The sequence below is a fragment of the Scophthalmus maximus genome, chromosome 7 (genome assembly GCF_022379125.1).
Source record: "Scophthalmus maximus strain ysfricsl-2021 chromosome 7, ASM2237912v1, whole genome shotgun sequence".
NCBI classification, from domain to species: domain Eukaryota; kingdom Metazoa; phylum Chordata; class Actinopteri; order Pleuronectiformes; family Scophthalmidae; genus Scophthalmus; species Scophthalmus maximus.
The window spans coordinates 5,840,052-5,857,547 of NC_061521.1; the positions used below are offsets into that span (position 1 = coordinate 5,840,052).

General features: G+C 39.4%; 2 protein-coding genes across 5 annotated transcripts; both read left to right on the plus strand.

The window, feature by feature from the left end:
* The first annotated feature begins 1,098 nt into the window (after positions 1–1,098).
* Positions 1,099–11,785, plus strand: LOC118315515 (palmitoyltransferase ZDHHC7). 4 transcript variants are annotated; one of them, XM_035642855.2, is made up of 8 exons: positions 1,099–1,180; positions 2,371–2,437; positions 3,581–3,901; positions 4,016–4,140; positions 6,922–7,057; positions 8,276–8,357; positions 8,536–8,666; positions 10,560–11,785. In XM_035642855.2, the coding sequence occupies exons 3-8, from the start codon at positions 3,587–3,589 to the stop codon at positions 10,737–10,739; spliced, it is 969 nt and encodes a 322-aa protein (XP_035498748.1). In that variant the 5' UTR covers positions 1,099–1,180; positions 2,371–2,437; positions 3,581–3,586; the 3' UTR covers positions 10,740–11,785. The 4 variants fall into 4 exon arrangements, with proteins under 4 accessions (XP_035498748.1, XP_035498750.1, XP_035498747.1 ...); XM_035642857.2 differs by lacking the exons at positions 1,099–1,180; positions 10,560–11,785 and adding exons at positions 1,393–1,580; positions 9,241–10,529; XM_035642854.2 differs by lacking the exon at positions 1,099–1,180 and adding an exon at positions 1,396–1,580.
* A 1,352-nt stretch (positions 11,786–13,137) lies between these two features.
* Positions 13,138–17,253, plus strand: LOC118315375 (transmembrane emp24 domain-containing protein 6-like). The gene is made up of 4 exons (XM_035642625.2): positions 13,138–13,421; positions 14,050–14,176; positions 15,270–15,445; positions 15,990–17,253. The coding sequence occupies exons 1-4, from the start codon at positions 13,185–13,187 to the stop codon at positions 16,221–16,223; spliced, it is 774 nt and encodes a 257-aa protein (XP_035498518.1). The 5' UTR covers positions 13,138–13,184; the 3' UTR covers positions 16,224–17,253.
* Positions 17,254–17,496: the final 243 nt, after the last annotated feature.

Genomic DNA, 17,496 nt, shown 5'->3' on the forward strand with positions numbered 1-17,496 from the left:
GAAAGATAAAGTCTGATCCATTATATAGACAACTGAGACTGACAACAGTGTTTTTCTACTCAAACTCTATCATCATACCACATAAAAAATAAACAGATTAAAGAAAGTGCATTATTAGCCCAAGACTAAATACATTGTATTTTTGTATTAAAGTACAGTTTATGCTGCCTTTGTTTATGTATAAAATCATAAAATACAACACAGGGTTAAATATTAGAACACTGGTTTCCAAACAGTTTGACATGACAAGTTACAAAAAGCAGGGAAATATTGTACTTTTTACGCCACCACATTCATCTGACAGATACAGTTAATAGTTACTTTAGTGGAGCTGGAATGATTGGTCGTTTGGTGGATTATTTGATGCTGGTAAATGATCACTGCCATTGAAGAAACAAATGTTGAGTTCAGGGATTTAACAGTTTAAGACCGAAAGAGGTATAAATAAATATTTCACACACAAAAAAACAAAAACAAAAAAGATGAAGAAATGTCTGAAAAATCCATCCAAACATATGTATATGTTTTTCTTTTCTTTTCCTCATGTAAGATTTATCTGCTGATCCCCTGGAGGGGCACAACACCTAGGTTGGAAAGCACTGGACTAAAACTACCTAACTATAAATAAAGTCTGCTACAACAGTAAAATGCTGCTGACACATTTAAAAAGTAATTCGTCACTCACAGGACGTTGAGTAAATTAAGTTAATTATTTGGGTTCATCCATTTTACCTCTATAGTGCCAAATCACAGCATACATTATCTCAAGGCACTAGTGAGGTCAAGACGTCACAATATTATATAGAAAAAGGAGAGGTGGGTGGAATGAGGGGGAGAGAAGAGGGAGACCAAGAGCAGTTGTGTAACCGTTGCATTAAGCCTTATCACAGTGTCATTTTTTTATATAATTTTTTATGTGATGTGTATCATTATTTTTTGAATTATGTATGCTACTTGTGAAAAAAATAAGTGTGGATTCATATACTGATAAATGTGAATCTGCAGAGATCTGAGGGTTTGCATATTTTACATGGGGGAAAAAACGGACAGAAAAAAAGGCCTTTATTGGCATCTCGGTCTTCTTCGGCGGATGGAGAAGGGCTGGTGGGTTGAACCCAGGAGGAAAATACTTCCTCCCAAAACACACGGAAGAGACTGGAAGGAAGATCAGTATTATACGGTAACATTCCAGATGAATCCACGTGATAAAACGTCCCGAGCAGAAGGAAGAATAACGTGAAATATGTTACCGAAGATAGTATAATACAAGTCTTGTAAAACGCGTTAATATTTTCCGACATTGGCGGAAGAAGACCCACAGCTACCCTGCCAACCAATCATCACGCTTCATGCTTAGCCCGAACCCAATCAGAGTCAGCGAAGGGGCGCGTGGGGGTTCCACCTCGGGTGGGGGAAAAAGTAGAGCTTTTAGACGCCTCTATTATGTTTCAACATTTGAAATACGCTGCAATGTAGATGTTGCTTCTTAGTGTAGTATCATGAGGTTTTTATATATTCAGCCGCAGAATGACAACGACCTGCGGCGCTAACCGCGGGCATTGTGTGAGTTTACATGCCAGGTGAGAACGTCTCAAACCAATTCATAGCCACAGAGGCTGAATATATGACAGCTAGATGTGTTAGCTCTTAGCTGAAGTTAGCTACTAGCTTCTACTGTCATGTAATGTCACTTCCTTGTGCCCGTGGTCTTGTAACGTCCCCGAGTGTAAACATATCATTTAATTGAAGATGTACTTCAAAAATGTTAATTCATTCAGCGGACAAGTCTGGCGCTATCAGCTTTGTTATGTTAATATAACCTACCTTGAGTGTTTCCCATATGGAACTATTCACTCTTCTACTCCACCACATTAATCAGGCAGATATTGTAACTAGTTACTTTACAGCTAAGCCAGGTTAGTCAAGAATTCTAGTAGTCGATGACAGACAATGCTTTTTTTCATATTGATTTGTTGATTGTTTTTGTTTTAACTATTGGATAAATATATTTAAAGAATGTCACAATGTATCTTGCTTCATAGACCTAATGTTAAATTTGTTGAGTAATCATGATGGAGTAAGTTTTCCCTCTGAAATGTGGTGGAGTTGAAGTACCAAGTAGTGTCAAATGAAAACTACACCAAAGTACAATACTTGACTAAATGTACTTCTTTGGGTTGTTTGGGTTTAGTTGGTCGATTTAACATCTGTATTCTCCCAATTAATAAGTGAAAAGAGACATGTTATTTTTTACCTTTGTCAACAGTAAAGGCTTGGCCAACCTGTCGCTATCTACCTCTATCATTACAAACTGACAGGGTTTGGATATGTTACTGAGCAACAATACAACTTTTATTCTGCTCATTACAGTGATGTGACCCAGAGTGAAAACAGCTTGAAGAGAGGAGATAATGTCATAAAGTAGACGCACTGTGAAGTAAGTGTCCATCATCCTGAGTCTGCATTCAAGCTGGGTTTCTACAGGTTGTGCCCATAAATAGCAATATCATGAAATTTGGTTTTGATCTGATGCAAGGTAATACCAGATACCATTAATTGTATCAATACTAATATCCATACTTTTTATTGTCAAAAGGAGCTCATGTAGTGTGATGTAAGGGAGAGAAATGCATCATGATATATGAGATGAATGCTAAATATGAGCTATTTTATTGTATTAATTCTCTGTTAATTACTGAAGAACAAGCATGGTTAAATACAAGAATGCAAGAAGGCATTTAAAATTTTAAATAACATGTTCACTTTGTAAATTCTGATATCTAAAACAGTCGCAACTGCTCACAAATGCAGCGGAGATGCAAACATTGCAGCAATAAATGGAGACGTCATGTAACCAGATGTTTTTCTCTGTATGTTGGCCCTGCGATACGCTGTCATGTGTGTACCCTCTCGCCCAATGTCAGCTGGTATTGGCTCCAGCCCCCCCATGACCCTTAAATGGATAAAGTGGTAGAAAATGGATAGACAGATGGATCTGACTTCTCTGAAGGACATTTTATTGGGAGCACAAATCATAATTAAACTGTATCATTCCCTGGGTGGCTTTTTGAAAGTGTGGAACATTCACAAATAAGAAAACTTGCATGTACTACATCAGATTTATCTTCAATAGATCTGCAATAATTGCAGTCAATCAACAGATAACTGATAGTTGAATAATAGTTTCAGTAATTATTTTTGAAAAAATAAACAGAATATCTTGTTCCAGCTTCACAAATGTGAGAATATACTGCAAAACAATCAATTCACCAACTGAGAAAATGATTAGTTTCAGCTCTAACCTACAACAAACGGCCATGCTTGTGATCGTGCACAGTTTGTGTCCTGTGACTCCCCTGTCATGACAAGAAAATCTCTAGAAATGGAACTGTGAATAATCCGAATTATATTATTCATGTCAGTTGAACTGTAATGGACAGATTCAAATTTTTCCCGCAGTTAATAAAAACCGTGACAGGCTAGTAAATTGAAAAAGTTTGTCACAATAAATTGGTTATTGGCAGATGAAATCTGTAATGTATCTGTAGTCTTTATCTCACTCTGTTACTACCTCCATCAGGGCAGAATGTCCTCAAGCCACCGTCTAAGGGATATGGAGCAACAGCGCCCCCTGCTGGACGGGGAGGAGGAAGCGGAGGAGGTGGTGGCGGAGAGGAGTTCCCGAATCGAGGTTAAGCAGCTATGGTTCATCCAGGACTGCTGTGGCATGGTGTGTGCCTTCATCACCTGGTTCCTGGTCTTCTTCGCTGACTTTGTGGTCACCTTCGTCATGCTGCTTCCCTCCAGGAGCTTCTGGTACGCTGTGATCAACGGGGTGGTCTTCAACAGCCTGGCTGTGCTGGCGCTGGCTTCCCACCTGCGCACCATGCTGACCGACCCAGTGAGGAGGCTCAGGCTCTTCTTTTTTTTGATAGAGAAAATTTGAAGAACCAGGTTGCAGCAACTGAACCATGAGATGTTTATCTTTCCCTCTGTTTATCCTGTGTCTCCCAAGGGAGCTGTTCCTAAAGGAAATGCCACTAAGAAATATGTGGACAGTCTGCAGCTGAAACCAGGCAAGGTCATCTACAAATGTCCTAAATGCTGCAGCATCAAACCTGAGAGGGCTCATCACTGCAGGTAGTAACCAGGATTCTAGTTTGAAGTCCCTCTACTCTTCTTAAATGTGCAGAAATGTATTTTTTCATTGGGATCTGCAGGTCTGAAGCTAGAGCTAAAACATAACAAAGTCAGTTCCCTCAAACAAGTATTGAAAAGTCTTCAATGCTTTTCCAAAGGTCTTAAATCTTTTTCTTTTCCTCTAGTAAACAGCAACAGTAACTGCCTGTTATAGACGGTTCGTGAGCTCACTGGCTCATAGTGGACAAGTGTTAATGTAAATTAATACTTAAGGATAGTTTATTAGACAATGCAATATTTGTGGTTGTTTGTGTCTCTTGGGGAGAGTTCTTCTTGTCTTTTTGTCTTTTAACTGATCTCTGTGACCTTTAAACAAGAAATGTTACTGTGCACGTCATAAAGAGGCTCTGGTCCAGGGCCCCCCAGGAACCAGTGGGCATGTTCATTCATTTTTACAAGGCTCATTTTACTCTGAGTTATTGTTATATTGAGCTGGGAAGAATTTTGGTCTTCTTGGTCCTCTCTTATGGTTTAACTTTGTACAAGAGCATTTTTCCTTGAACTCCAGTGTAGCTCCATGTTATCAGCTGTAATGACCTTAGATTGCTCTTTTTCATTACTTCAACTCCAAGCAGCTTTTCTCTACCATAAATCATCTCCTCAAGCCTCAAACTCTCTCAAACACCAATACCAAAGAAGAGCAGTGCAATAACTTCATCATCGCCCATTTCCAACCTCCCATTTCTGTCGAAAGTTTTGTGTAGTCGCCGCACATCTTCAGGACCACCTAAATGCTCACTCCCTGTTTGAGAAGTTCCAGTCTGGCTACCGTTCCGCCCACAGCACCGAAACAGCCCTGGTCAGGGTCACAAACAACCTGCTGATGGCGGCTGACAATGGATCACCATCGCTTCTTATCCTTCTGGGTCTGCAGCTTTCGACACGGTTGACCATAACATCCTCTTTCAGCGCCTCCACCACACCATCAGACTCTCTGACTCCGCCCTGAGCTGGTTCCAGTCCTACCTGTCTGGAAGAACAGAATACGTCTCCTTGGGAGGAGCAAAATCGCAAACACTCACTGTCACTTCTGGAGTCCCCCAAGGGTCGGTTCTTTGCCCCACTCTGTTCACCCTATACACTCTTCCCCTTGGCCGCATCATCAGCCAGCATGGAATATCATTCCATTGCTACTCTGATGACACACCTCGACATAAAAAACAAGGAGATAAACGCGTGGATGACAGAAAACTTCCTACAGCTTAATAGTTCCAAAACAGAAGCTATTTTAGTTGGCACAACACACAAGGTCCACTCATCCCCCATAATCCAAATCACCTTCTCTGGTCAACATATATACCCCTGACATCAACAGTCACCAGCCTGGGTGTAAGATTTGACCCTCATCTTATATTTGACACCCACACCTGTGCAAGACCTCCTTCTATCACCTCAGGAACATTGCCAAACTCGGTCCCACACTCTGTCTTTCACGCCTTTGTCTCCTCAAGGCTGGACTACTGCAACGCTCTCTTCATCGGGACTCCTAGCAAGAGCATTCAAACGCTTCAATACGTCCAAAACAGCGAGGTTGAGGATAATAAAATATGATCACATCACACCCTTCCTTCACTCACGCCACTGGCTTCCTGTTTCATGCAGGATTGAATACAAAATCCTCCTACTCACCCATCAGTGCATCCATGGCAATGCCCCTCCCTACCTCAAAGATCTACTATCACCACAAACCTCCTCACCCAACCTCTGCTCCGGAAACAAAACCTTCACCCTTCACCGATCCAAGACCAGGCTGCGCAACATGGGGGATCAAGCCTTCTGCTCAGCTGCTCTTCGCCTGTGGAAGTCCCTTCCAGACCACCTGAGGGCTCCACAAAACCTTTCTTTTTAAACAAGCATTCGCCTAAATTTTGTACTTTTTCTTCTACCGATGTTTTTTCTTTTTAAACCAATTTGTTTTGTTTTGTTTGTTTTTTTATCTTGTTTTTACTCTGTAGCACTTTGAGATTGCTTTCAGCAATGTAAAGTGCTCTATAAATGAAATTTATTATTCTTATTATTCTTCTTATTATTATTATTATAGCTGCGTCGTCACAAACCAGAGACGTGGTCTTGTTTTCTACTTACAGAAAATCCTTCAGATTCCCAAGATGTCGTTACCAAACCATTATGACAAAGTAATGTAATCAAGGCTTGATGTTTTAGTTTAATCATACACCTTATCATAAATAACTATAAATTTAAAAAACACAATTCAACCAAATGTATAGAACTTGAATGAAGGAAATAAACATGATTTAATTAATGCAAAACATAAATGCATTTTTTTCCAGCATTGTTTACTCTGTACAATTACTAAATGTTTGTGTTGTTTTCACATTTTTATTTTACTGGACAGTTGGTAATGTAGAACCAGAAGTTCTACATTACCTACATTACATTTTTTATTGGTTTATTTTACAGAGACAATGCACATGAATACAAATCACTGCCACAGTTACCCAAGAGGCTGTTTTTCATCAAAAGTCCCTGGGCAGATTAGTCACCCTTAAAAGCAGCAAGTAAAAATATATAATTTAAAATGGCTAAGAGGTTGAAGAGATATAGAAAATAAGCATAAGGAGAATTAATACAAATTCTCTTGTTTTCTATTGCATTTTTAAAAAAATGTTATTCGGTGAGACCCAAATGTGACATTTACTGTAGTGATGTCAAAAGTGAGATTCATAAAGTAAGTAATGCCCCCATTCTCTTCGTCAACAGTATCTGTGAACGCTGCATCCGCAAAATGGACCACCACTGTCCCTGGGTCAACAACTGTGTCGGAGAGAAGAACCAGCGCTTCTTCGTCCTCTTCACTGTTAAGTCCATTTATGACAACAACAAAAAAAATGTTTTGGTAAAGCAAAAATGTTTCGCGAAAGTAGAACAGTACACATTCAGAGTATTGAGACTCCTGTCTGCCGCCCAGATTCATATTTTAAGTGAGGTCAGCAGTTTTATCAGATCACAGACATTAGAATCTGAGATTCGCAATGAAGTGAGACTAAGAGGTCAAGCAGCTGGGACTTAAGCTCATAAACCATAAGCGAAAGGCTGAGAATCTTGTTTGACCGTACATTTGAAAGGTTGTGGATTCTGTTGTTGATGATGAAATAAAAAAAACATGACTGGGTTGCTAAATTGCAGCATGGAATGATTTTTATCTTTTTCTTTTACCTTTAATGTTCAGTCACCTGATTTGCCGACCTAAACTATCGGAGGCCAGTGAGTCCTCTGATGGATATAAAGAAGCGACATCAGTGACAGATCTGTGTGAACAGAATAGACTGTGTTTATCAGTGCTGTGGTAACATTTATATCAATAGTTAGAAAACATGTTCAGAGCTTTGACATTGCTGCCTAAACTGAATCTGAATTGCTGCTGTGTGTTTTAGACCAGACAGCAAGATTCCGACTAGTGTAGAACGCTGATAAGGATGTTGCATCAAAGCGGTGAAGTTATCTGGACATAATGCAGAGCAAGCATTCGATTGCTTGATTAGTCAACTGACAAAAACTCATTCATTCATTTTGCCACTGTGAGCAAATTTACTGATAGTGGTGATTCAATTTCATAGTGGTGTTCATGTTATAGATGCAGCTTTGCAGCCTTGTTATCGATGGCCCCCTAGAATGCCCGTAGTGTTGCTTCTTCTAACCAGCTGATGTGTTTAAGTTCCTCCAACTCTGCATCCTTTCAGCAGAAGTGGCCACGAAAGTGGCCTTACTAAAATATGAGCATTGACACTACTTAATGAAAAAGAGTGGAAAAGTCGTCCCAAAAGGATTAGCAGAAATACAAAGAAAAACCATGGGGAGCCATCCAATGCAGAAAAGTGAGAACATCCAGAGAAGTTTGTATGTATTAGTGCACATATTTTGCATTGTGAAATGTCTTACTTTTCTGCAGTTTGGCTCCCCTCCCTTTTATCTTTACATCGAACCCTTCAGTCATTTATTTTGGTAAATGTAACTCATGTGGCAAGTGGCAACACGACAGGCTGAAAGTGATGAAAAACTCCCATCAGACTCTGAGATGAGGGAAGAGGTCTAAGACATTTTTTTCTGTCAACAGATGTACATCGCTGCAATCTCCAGTCACGCTCTGGCTCTCTGCGGGTACCAGTTCATCACCTGCATCAGAGTCCAGTGGAGAGGTGACCATCCTTATCTCATTTTCAGTTTTTTTTTTATTGTGAGTTGTTGGGACGTATCCTTGTCTGATTGGAGGGTCTAAGCTGCACAGACTGTAAAGACTATCTGCTGAGGGGTCTCACAGGTTACAGCAGCCTGCACTGGTTTGCAGTCTAACACTTATGTTTTGTCTTCGCACAGAGTGCAGCGATTTCTCTCCTCCAGTGACGATGATGCTGATGATCTTCCTCTGCATGGAAGGCCTCCTCTTCTTCACCTTCACAGCTGTCATGTTCTGTACTCAGCTCCACTCCATCTGCAACGATGAAACGGTGAGGACACGTCTCATATTGTGATTTTCAGAATGGTGAATGTATTTGTCTGTTTGTAGTAACAAGGTTTTCTGCACCACTTTGTAACAAGTAGGTTTTAATAAATAATGTGCTGTTGCTTTTTTGTTTATAAGCAGGTTTACAACTCTAATGATATTTGAAATGAACAGATATATATATATATTTTTTTTACAAAACCACAGAACATTTTTGACATACTGAAATTTAATTATTAAAGAATTATGACCAAGATATTTTCCGAGTGGGTCACTTGAGAGGCTAACAATAAGCTGCTCATTGGTGAGGAAAGTGAGTACTGAAGGCCGTATTCCTACGTTAGCTTGGTTGCAAATGGTGGACGGCTGCTGGCTGTGCACGTTGCTAGGAGTTTGCTATGAACTGTGATGCAGAGATTTTAAAGTAAAAGATACTTTAGAGAATCTGAAATCTGTTTTTCAAACTCAGACCCTGTTCAGACCTGCGCCCAGTTTAAAAAAACAAACAAATCTGGATTAAAATGTTTAGCTTTCCACAATCACGTAATCCAGATTACTTTCGTACTGTTTTTTTAAAGCAACATTGGATGGGATGACACTGATCCAGATACAATTTTTTAAGATGACCATATTACCAGTGCTTTCAATGGGACTACATATCACACTGAAGGCTACTGTGGTATGTAAACAACAACAGGTAAAATTGCCCGTGGTGATTCATATGAAGAAACAGAAAACAATACAAACATCCCTTTATATTAAATTTAAAAAAAATTAAACATCCACACCCTCATTTGACCCACAACAAATTAAAAAAAAAGATATATATATACACATTATCCATATACAGTAGGGTTTGAACAAAGTACATTCACAGTTCTTCACCCAAAGTTTGAAGCCATGCTTTTATTAGGTGGATCTGAAGTCTGGCTCTGAAGTCTGGCTCTGAAGTCTGGCTTTGCTTTGCTGTTGATGAGTGAGAGTGATTTTTTCTCTGCCAGAAGAATCTGTGTCTCTACTCTTTCTGTTTCCTCTCTAAGAAGAAAGATCTTTAGAATGAGTGACTGAGTGGACATACAACAGAGGATGCAATTATATGAAATTAAATTAATATAACATTTTAAATAACCCTAAATTTAATATTTTTTGTCTGATTTGGAGGATCATTTGAGGTGGACAAAATACTTTTATTTAACCTCAATGTACAGAAAGACTAATTTCTACTTAATCTACTTTAATTCTGTAATTGTGAAAAAAATAAAAATCTGTGCAAAATATGAATAAATGTATATATACTACATGATATAAATGTTTATTTGACCAATTTCAAAGTTTCATAACATTATGTTCCTGAAATCCAGTCTGAATCCCCCATTCTGCTGGGATCAGAATAATCCTGATTTTATCCCAATCCCAATAACCCGTTTTGAACAACGCAAACTGAAGGTTTGATCTGGATTAAAATCAAGATTGGTTTACATAATCTAATCCAAATCCATAATCTGTTTCTAGTTTTGAACAACCCATTGGATTTGATCCAATCCATTATCCAAAATCAAGTCAGATAACGGGACAGCCCTGACTACATGTGTGAACGCACCACAGACACATTGAAGGACACACTTCTCAAGTGACGTTCCCTGCATAATCCTCATTCGCGCTCACGTCGGATCAACTGACTGAAGTTTTCAAGAATATTCACGAAGAGTTTTACTCAGCTTTATTTGTTTGTTCACCGATCTCCTTCTTACAGCACACATAGGCAAACCAGGCAGGCTCTCGAAAAGTAGTCCACTGACTCGATCGTAGTGATCTTACTGATACTGTTACATCTGCCATAAGCCTATATCAGACTCACATGTACTGTACATAATTATTTTGTTTCTGTATTTGTTAGGAGATTGAGCGTCTGAAGAATGAGAAGCCAACATGGGAGCGTCGGACTCGCTGGGCAGGGCTGAGGTCTGTATTTGGAGGTCAGCCCTCTCTGCTTTGGATGAGCCCCTTCGCTGGACTTAAACTACCAACTTTTCTCCCCAAACGCACCTGGAAGGGCGGGGCAGAGTTCTCAGTCTGATGCACCGTCCTTCCTCCTGGTGGTGGTGGTGGTGAATGGAAACAAAAATGGCAAAGGGACCTGAAGACAGTCAAGCTGGATCTGTGGAGCTCTTTGGCTTTTCGTATTACCTGGAGGCTGTTTCTGAGCCAGCGGAACCATGTTCAGTGTCCCTGAGCAAGACGCTGAGTGTCCATATCTACTGTCATGTTTTTACTCGAAAAAATAGGGGGGGGGGAATCATCCCAGCTGGGAGGGAAAAAGATCTCTCAACCCAGACAGAGTCCAATGTTGCTGGATATGTGTGTGTTTCTTCCACATGAAACAGTTGAACAAGTTTTTTTTATCCATTTAGATGCTGGATCTTTTGATTCTGATGATCCTTATTTGAATAATAATCATAGAATTTGTTATGTCAAACTATGTAAAAATGTATCTGCACAGTGTGAAGAGCTGAAAGTCACAATGAAATGATATATTAAAATATTTTCCCTTTCTGTTGATTTTAGATACCTCTGTTTGAGAAAGCATGAAAAAAATGCGATGGAAACACCAAATGTAATAGTTTCTGGAAATAGATTCAACTATTTTTTCTCATCTTAATCTAATTTAATCTAAATTGTTTTCACTGTGGACTTTTCAAAACCAATTTGAAACATTTTTCTCTCTTCCTGTTTTTGTGTTTTGTGTGTTCAAAGTCATAATCAGGAAAACCTTAAAAGCCCCATGAAATGAAAAATACATGCGCCCAGTTTTAATCCAGTCATCTGTGTTAATGGTTCATTTATGTCTTGTTGTTTGCCAAAATCAATGTCAAAAAACAATGTAACAGTATTTTTACATCCTGTATGATCTCTTCCTGTAAGACAGTTCTTCTCTACCTCTTGAAAGTTTCTCTGGGTCCAGAATGAAATGAAACTGTTGTGCTGATTGCTGTCGTTTTTTGTCAGACAAAAATCGTATAAGCAACATAATACGATATGGAAATATTATCAAGTAAAAAGAAAGTGACTGGTATAAGAAATAAGCAATCATTTGATTTAATAAAAAGCTGTATCAAAAAGAAAGTCTTCAGCATTGATTTAAATGAACTGAGAATTGCAGCAGACCTGAAGTTCTCTTATTTCTTATGTCTCGGCAGGACTGCTGAGAAATGTCTTTTAATCTTCCATATGTGGTGATACTCGTCTGATTCTATAATTTTCTTAATGAAGCCCTTAAAATTCATGTCTGAGCCCATTACTACACCAAGATTAACCAACTATAGCTGAGAACTGACTTCATTGTTCTTCCTTGTCCTCATTAACAGTTTCTTCTTCTTCTTTTTATTTTTGTTTAATTGAGGAAAATTCTGGAACATCTAATCATTGATCTGTTCAATGCATTTACTCGAGGCTTGTATGGGATTATTGTCCCCTGGTGATGGTGATGGTGATGGTGATGGTGAAGTGTGTCGTCTGCATAACTGGTAACATATTTTGTTGTTTTCTATTATCTGAGCTAGTGCGGCTGAACAGAAGAGGCCCCAGAATGGAGCCTTTAGGAACTTGTGTTATTTTTGTCCACTCAGATGTATAATTACCAATAGACACAAAGTGGTCGCTGTCTTGAAGGATTCAATCCAGTTAAGCGCCGTGCCAGAGAGCCGGCAACACTGAGGTCCACTAATATTATGACTGAGATTCTGACACTGTGGATGTCATTGAAGATCTTAACAAGAGCAGTCCTAGGGGTGCTGTCGAAACTTGTCTGGACGACGTCAAAACAGTTTTCTACTGCCAAGAAGTTGTCCAACTTTAATGAAAACAGGTTTCATCAATGATTTTGCTTTAAGATGGGAGCTGATAATTGTTCACTAGTGATGTGTGTTAAAAGATGAATTTGTAGATCATCTGAGGGCATTCAGTTGGAAACAATTTTGAAGAGACTTGTCATCAGAATATTGAGGCAGCAGGAGTCATAATTGTGTCATATAGCTTGAACTGCTTTTAAGTTGACACAGGGGCAACACATACCCTCTACCTGATTACCTAATTCCGATTCCTATTTTAACTGTTGTCACCACATTTGTCCACTAGGCCAAAGATGAATCTGGTTTTCAGCATAAAAACACCTCAAAGTTTTTTTGTGCAGATGCAAGATTCCACATTATTTCAAGTGGGGATGAATGCAAATAATTCTAATTGTTAAAATCTCTAACCACTGGTCTTACTTGTTATTCTAGAGCTTCTTCTGGATTCTTCATCACCCAACTGGCTGAAATTAGTTGTGCTTTCGTGGCCGGACTTTGCTTTTATTCCTTCTTCCAGTTCTTCTGCAGCATGTGCAGGTGTTTCTCTCTATCAGAGCTGACTCCACCTGTGAAGGCAACCCAGTTTTCCCACTGACGGAGGCAAGAGTTTGGTGGCAGTTAATCATTTGCAATCTATCCACGCTGCCACACTCACACTCTATCTGTACTTTTCAATGAGGGAAGTTTCCATTTTTTCCGACATGTTGAGAATTCCCTGCATGTTTCTTGTTCTTGTGTTTTGGGCTCCGGTTCTTAGCGGGCCCCTGACAAACCCCCACCCCAACGTAACAGACCAGGAACTCTTCTGGGGTGCCGACCAGTACGACTTCTCTGTGGTGCTTCCTGCTGCTGGGCTGGAGTGTTTCTGGCACTTTGCTCACCATGGTGAGAGATTCTACCTGAGCTTCATGGTAAGATGAAATGCTGAGGCCTCCACACGTTTCTTTCTGAAACATGAGAAAACTTAACAGGCCGATTTAGAATAGGTTAATATGTTTCACTTTAGTTAAGTATCAGGCCCTTTAATGCATATTTATACATATATATGCATGAAAGTGAGTTATTTTTTATCTGTTATGTAGAATTGGACCTGAATCTGCCTTGTAACATCTAATCCTACATAACAGCATAGCAGTATTTTATATATTTATTGATATGTGTAAAAAATATTTCAGTAATTTCAGTATAGTAGAATATCTATATATACCTATAATATATGATTTTAAAAAGTCTGCAGATAATGTGGCCTTGCTCTTGAAGTTCTCTTTACATCTTTAGTAAGTAAATTGCTGAAACTTGAATTACTGCCATGAAGGTCTTTTTATGAACACATAGTAATATCATGTTTTACAAGTCTCTGTGTCCTTGAATTGCAATCACAACCACATTTGCAGGCCCTCACATTCTGAAACCTCCTTTCTTGCATCATTATGTGATGGTATTGGTAATACAAAACACCAGATGCAAAGAGCATGGGGGGATTGAAATGAAAAAAGATACATGTGGATAATGTGCACCACATGCTCACTCTGTCTGTAGGTCCAGTGGGTGACAGGAGTCGGCCATGACAGACACCTGTCTGTCTATGTCAACGCTCCTGGTGGTCTGTTAATGTCAACTGTTGATGATGCAAAGGGTCAGATCAACTTTGTGGCTGAGGAAACAGGTAGCTGTCTTTTTTTACTGTCTGTCTGTCTGTCTATGTACAGTATCTATCTGTAACGTCAAAATGTTACTAAAACCTCACAAAAATGACCAAATAGAAATGAAAAATTATTTCAAAGGAGCTAAATGAGGTCACAGCAATGTAAAAATTTGACTGGTGAATGGATATTATATATTTTACTCTTTAGTTTGTGTGAATAATATTTGTCAATAAAACTCATAAAAAAATCCCGACACACAAAACTGACTTCAGATATTTTGAAGTTCTTAAGGATTCTGCTCTGTTGCAGCATATACATAATTGAGCATGCAGTGCCTGTTATGAATTATTAGGTCAATATCCTTGGTAAATGGCAAATCGATTGCATGTATCTAGTGCTGTTCTAGTCTTAATGGCTATTCAAAGCACTTCACAAGTCTCATTCACCTATTCACCTATTCACACACACACACACACACACACACACACACACTGTATGCACCGATTTTCTATCACTCAACATGATGAAGCAGTTCTTAGGGGCAGTTTGGGTTTCAATATTGCTCCAGGACACTGACATGCAGACGAGATGAACTGGGAATCAAACCTCTGAGCCCTGGTTAGTGGATGACCCATTCCACCTCATGAGCCACAGCCGGTGCCTTCACTTTCAGTTCTCAAGAAGTGGTGTTCCCTAGGCTCAGGAGGACATGTCAAAAATTGTTGATATCAAACTTTGATATCTCTGATTAATTATTTTTTTTAGTTACTGTACCCCATAACAATGTGTGTGTTCCCCTTGTTTCACCAAAAATTGTGTTGCCACATGTTCTCCTTCCTTGGCCGCCATTTTCACAAGCTTGCACTTACCTTGGTGTAGCAAAGAAGAAATGTCGAAATGTCCATCCGTTCACATTTGACTGTTTTTTAGTTCAACATCAGGGCACTTACATTGCACTGCATTTTGCCTGTCACAGTGCGTTCTTGTTAGTTTGAACACACGTACACAGTGAAAAAAACAAGCAAGAGTGTAAAAGTAAAAATTGATACAAAGCAATACTGTATACTGTTTGTATTTACAGTACTGTATATCATCACTTGTGTTTCCTTCCAGGTTTCTATCAAATGTGTTTCAGCAATTTCCACAACCACTTCGGGACCATGCAGGTCTATCTCAGCTTTGGTGTTTACTACGACGGCTACCAAGGCCCCACCAACAGCAAAGATGAGGAAAAGAAGAAGAGAGAGGAAGTCAGCAAAGACCTGAACAACACACTGAGCATCATACAGGTAACACTCAGCTGTTATTATTGTTCAATCAGGGTAGACTTCCATTGAAAAATGAACAGCATTTTATCGGCATGTGCGACAAGGCTAAAGTGATGTGATATACTTGAGAGTCTATTTGGCTGAGATCCCTCGTGAGGTCATCATGGTTGAAAAGCAGTGAGTCTGTGTGTTGTAGGAGACCTCTCTGGGATCTCGACACTGGTGGTGGATTGATGGGATGTAGAGAAAGCTGAGCGAATTACTGAAATGACAGCTGACAGCAAGAGAGTGGAGAACAGATTTAAAGTTTGATAGCAGCGACATCTGATTTGGTTACAGAAAACAGCCAGCTGATTAGAAAAGGCAGAACTAGTTTAAGTTCCCAATTGAACTTACACTAAGCTTCATTTGTTGTAATGGTAGCAGTGCCTCCTAGGGTCGCGGAATAGTAATAGACTGGTTGTAATTAATGTAGTAGTTACAACAATAACATTAGTATTTGTAATAATGATAGAGTTTGTGATACTACCTACTTTCATTTGGATCGTGTGTTCTGCTTTTGCAGGATGCGACTCACAAAGTGGAGAACCACGTCTTCCACACGTTCCGCTACTACAGCTTCGGTCGCATGCGGAAGAGCGCTGACTACTTTCTGCTGCTTTCCAACTCACAGTACATAACCTGGTGGTCGACAGCCCTCAGCCTCCTCATCATCACCTCAGGGTACCTGCAGCTCCTCTTCCTCAAAAGACTCTTTGTCAGCAAGACTGGCGCTGAGGAGGAGAAACCACGCTGCTGACGGACTCAGTGTCACAGTTTACAGTCATGTTTTCATCCAGCAGAAACACACCGCAATGAAAGCCAACGGCAATGAATAAATAAAAAAGAAAGAAAAAAACTCCTAGTGTACCTGGATTCATGAATGCTACTAAAAGGCTGTGGTGGCCATTTTTAGGGTTCAAACACCGACAGGGGGAGAACAATATTGTTTTTGCTTTGGCCTTTTTTTTCTTTTAAACTAGAATAAGCCAAAACCACAAAACTATGTCACTTTGAAAATGTTGTGCGTTAGCGTTAACCCTCATAATCCAAATTGGCCACATGGTGGCGGTGTAATTAAGCCCCAAAAAATAAAAAATTGGAAAGACCACCCCCCTCACACCGTGACTCAAGTTCAATGTGCTCTCCTGAATCACTGACATGCCAGGTGACAAAATGTTGCACTAATTAGCAAAAACTGAAAAACAGTAATATGAATAGAACTTTTGAAATTTTGACTTTATCAACACAAAATATTGGTATGCTGCCTTAAAGTATTAAAAATAAAATTTCTATTATAAATGATCAAGATTGGTTCAAAAAACATGGCCGCTAGTAGCCAAAATGTCTTTGCAAAGGGCGGGGCTTAGAGGAATATTGACTATAAGTTATTAACCATTTGTCCAATCATCACAAATCTTGGTATATAACTTACAGCTCTGATTAGCTACAGGTCTGCTTAAAGTATTTTGTTACCAACCTGTACAAATGTCTATCTCAATAACCACTGAACAGAATTTCACCAAAATTAGTGTGCATGCTCTGGGGCCAAGTATTGATCAAAATGTGCCACCTAATTCGTGAATGTGGGCTTGGTCTATAGCATATTTGATCATAACTCAAGATGCCTATTACCTCTCATGACCAAACTCACTGGGGACCTCTCATGCCATCTGTTGAATAAACACACCAAGTTTGGATATCATCCCATGAAGGGATGAATGGCAGAGGGTTTGAAACCTCCAAACGCCGCTTGCGGCTATATTTCCTTCTGGTATTGTCATTGTTTCCTTGAACTTATTCAACGTATTCTCACAACACTGCTATTAAATGATTATTTGAACAGTTTGTGATGTTTTCCTCGGGCCACAAAAAGTGTAGTGAACGAGTATCATTCAGTGCTAAACAGAAGCTCTGACTCCAAATGGCTATATATAAAGATGGACAACATGACAGCCTAAAGTGTAGCAAAAACATCCCCCTGGTGGCTGGCTGCAGTATAGTCATAGACCCTGCCTCCTCCATTTAAGATG

Coding starts and splice junctions, on each gene's coding strand:
- LOC118315515 (XM_035642855.2), top strand. CDS start 3,587: ATGTCCTCAAGCCACCGTCTAAGGGATATGGAGCAACAGCGCCCCCTG. Junction 3,902..4,015: donor GCACCATGCTGACCGACCCA/GTGAGGAGGCTC, acceptor GTGTCTCCCAAG/GGAGCTGTTCCTAAAGGAAA. Junction 7,058..8,275: donor ACAACAAAAAAAATGTTTTG/GTAAAGCAAAAA, acceptor TTCTGTCAACAG/ATGTACATCGCTGCAATCTC.
- LOC118315375 (XM_035642625.2), top strand. CDS start 13,185: ATGAGGGAAGTTTCCATTTTTTCCGACATGTTGAGAATTCCCTGCATG. Junction 13,422..14,049: donor GATTCTACCTGAGCTTCATG/GTAAGATGAAAT, acceptor CTCTGTCTGTAG/GTCCAGTGGGTGACAGGAGT. Junction 14,177..15,269: donor CTTTGTGGCTGAGGAAACAG/GTAGCTGTCTTT, acceptor GTTTCCTTCCAG/GTTTCTATCAAATGTGTTTC.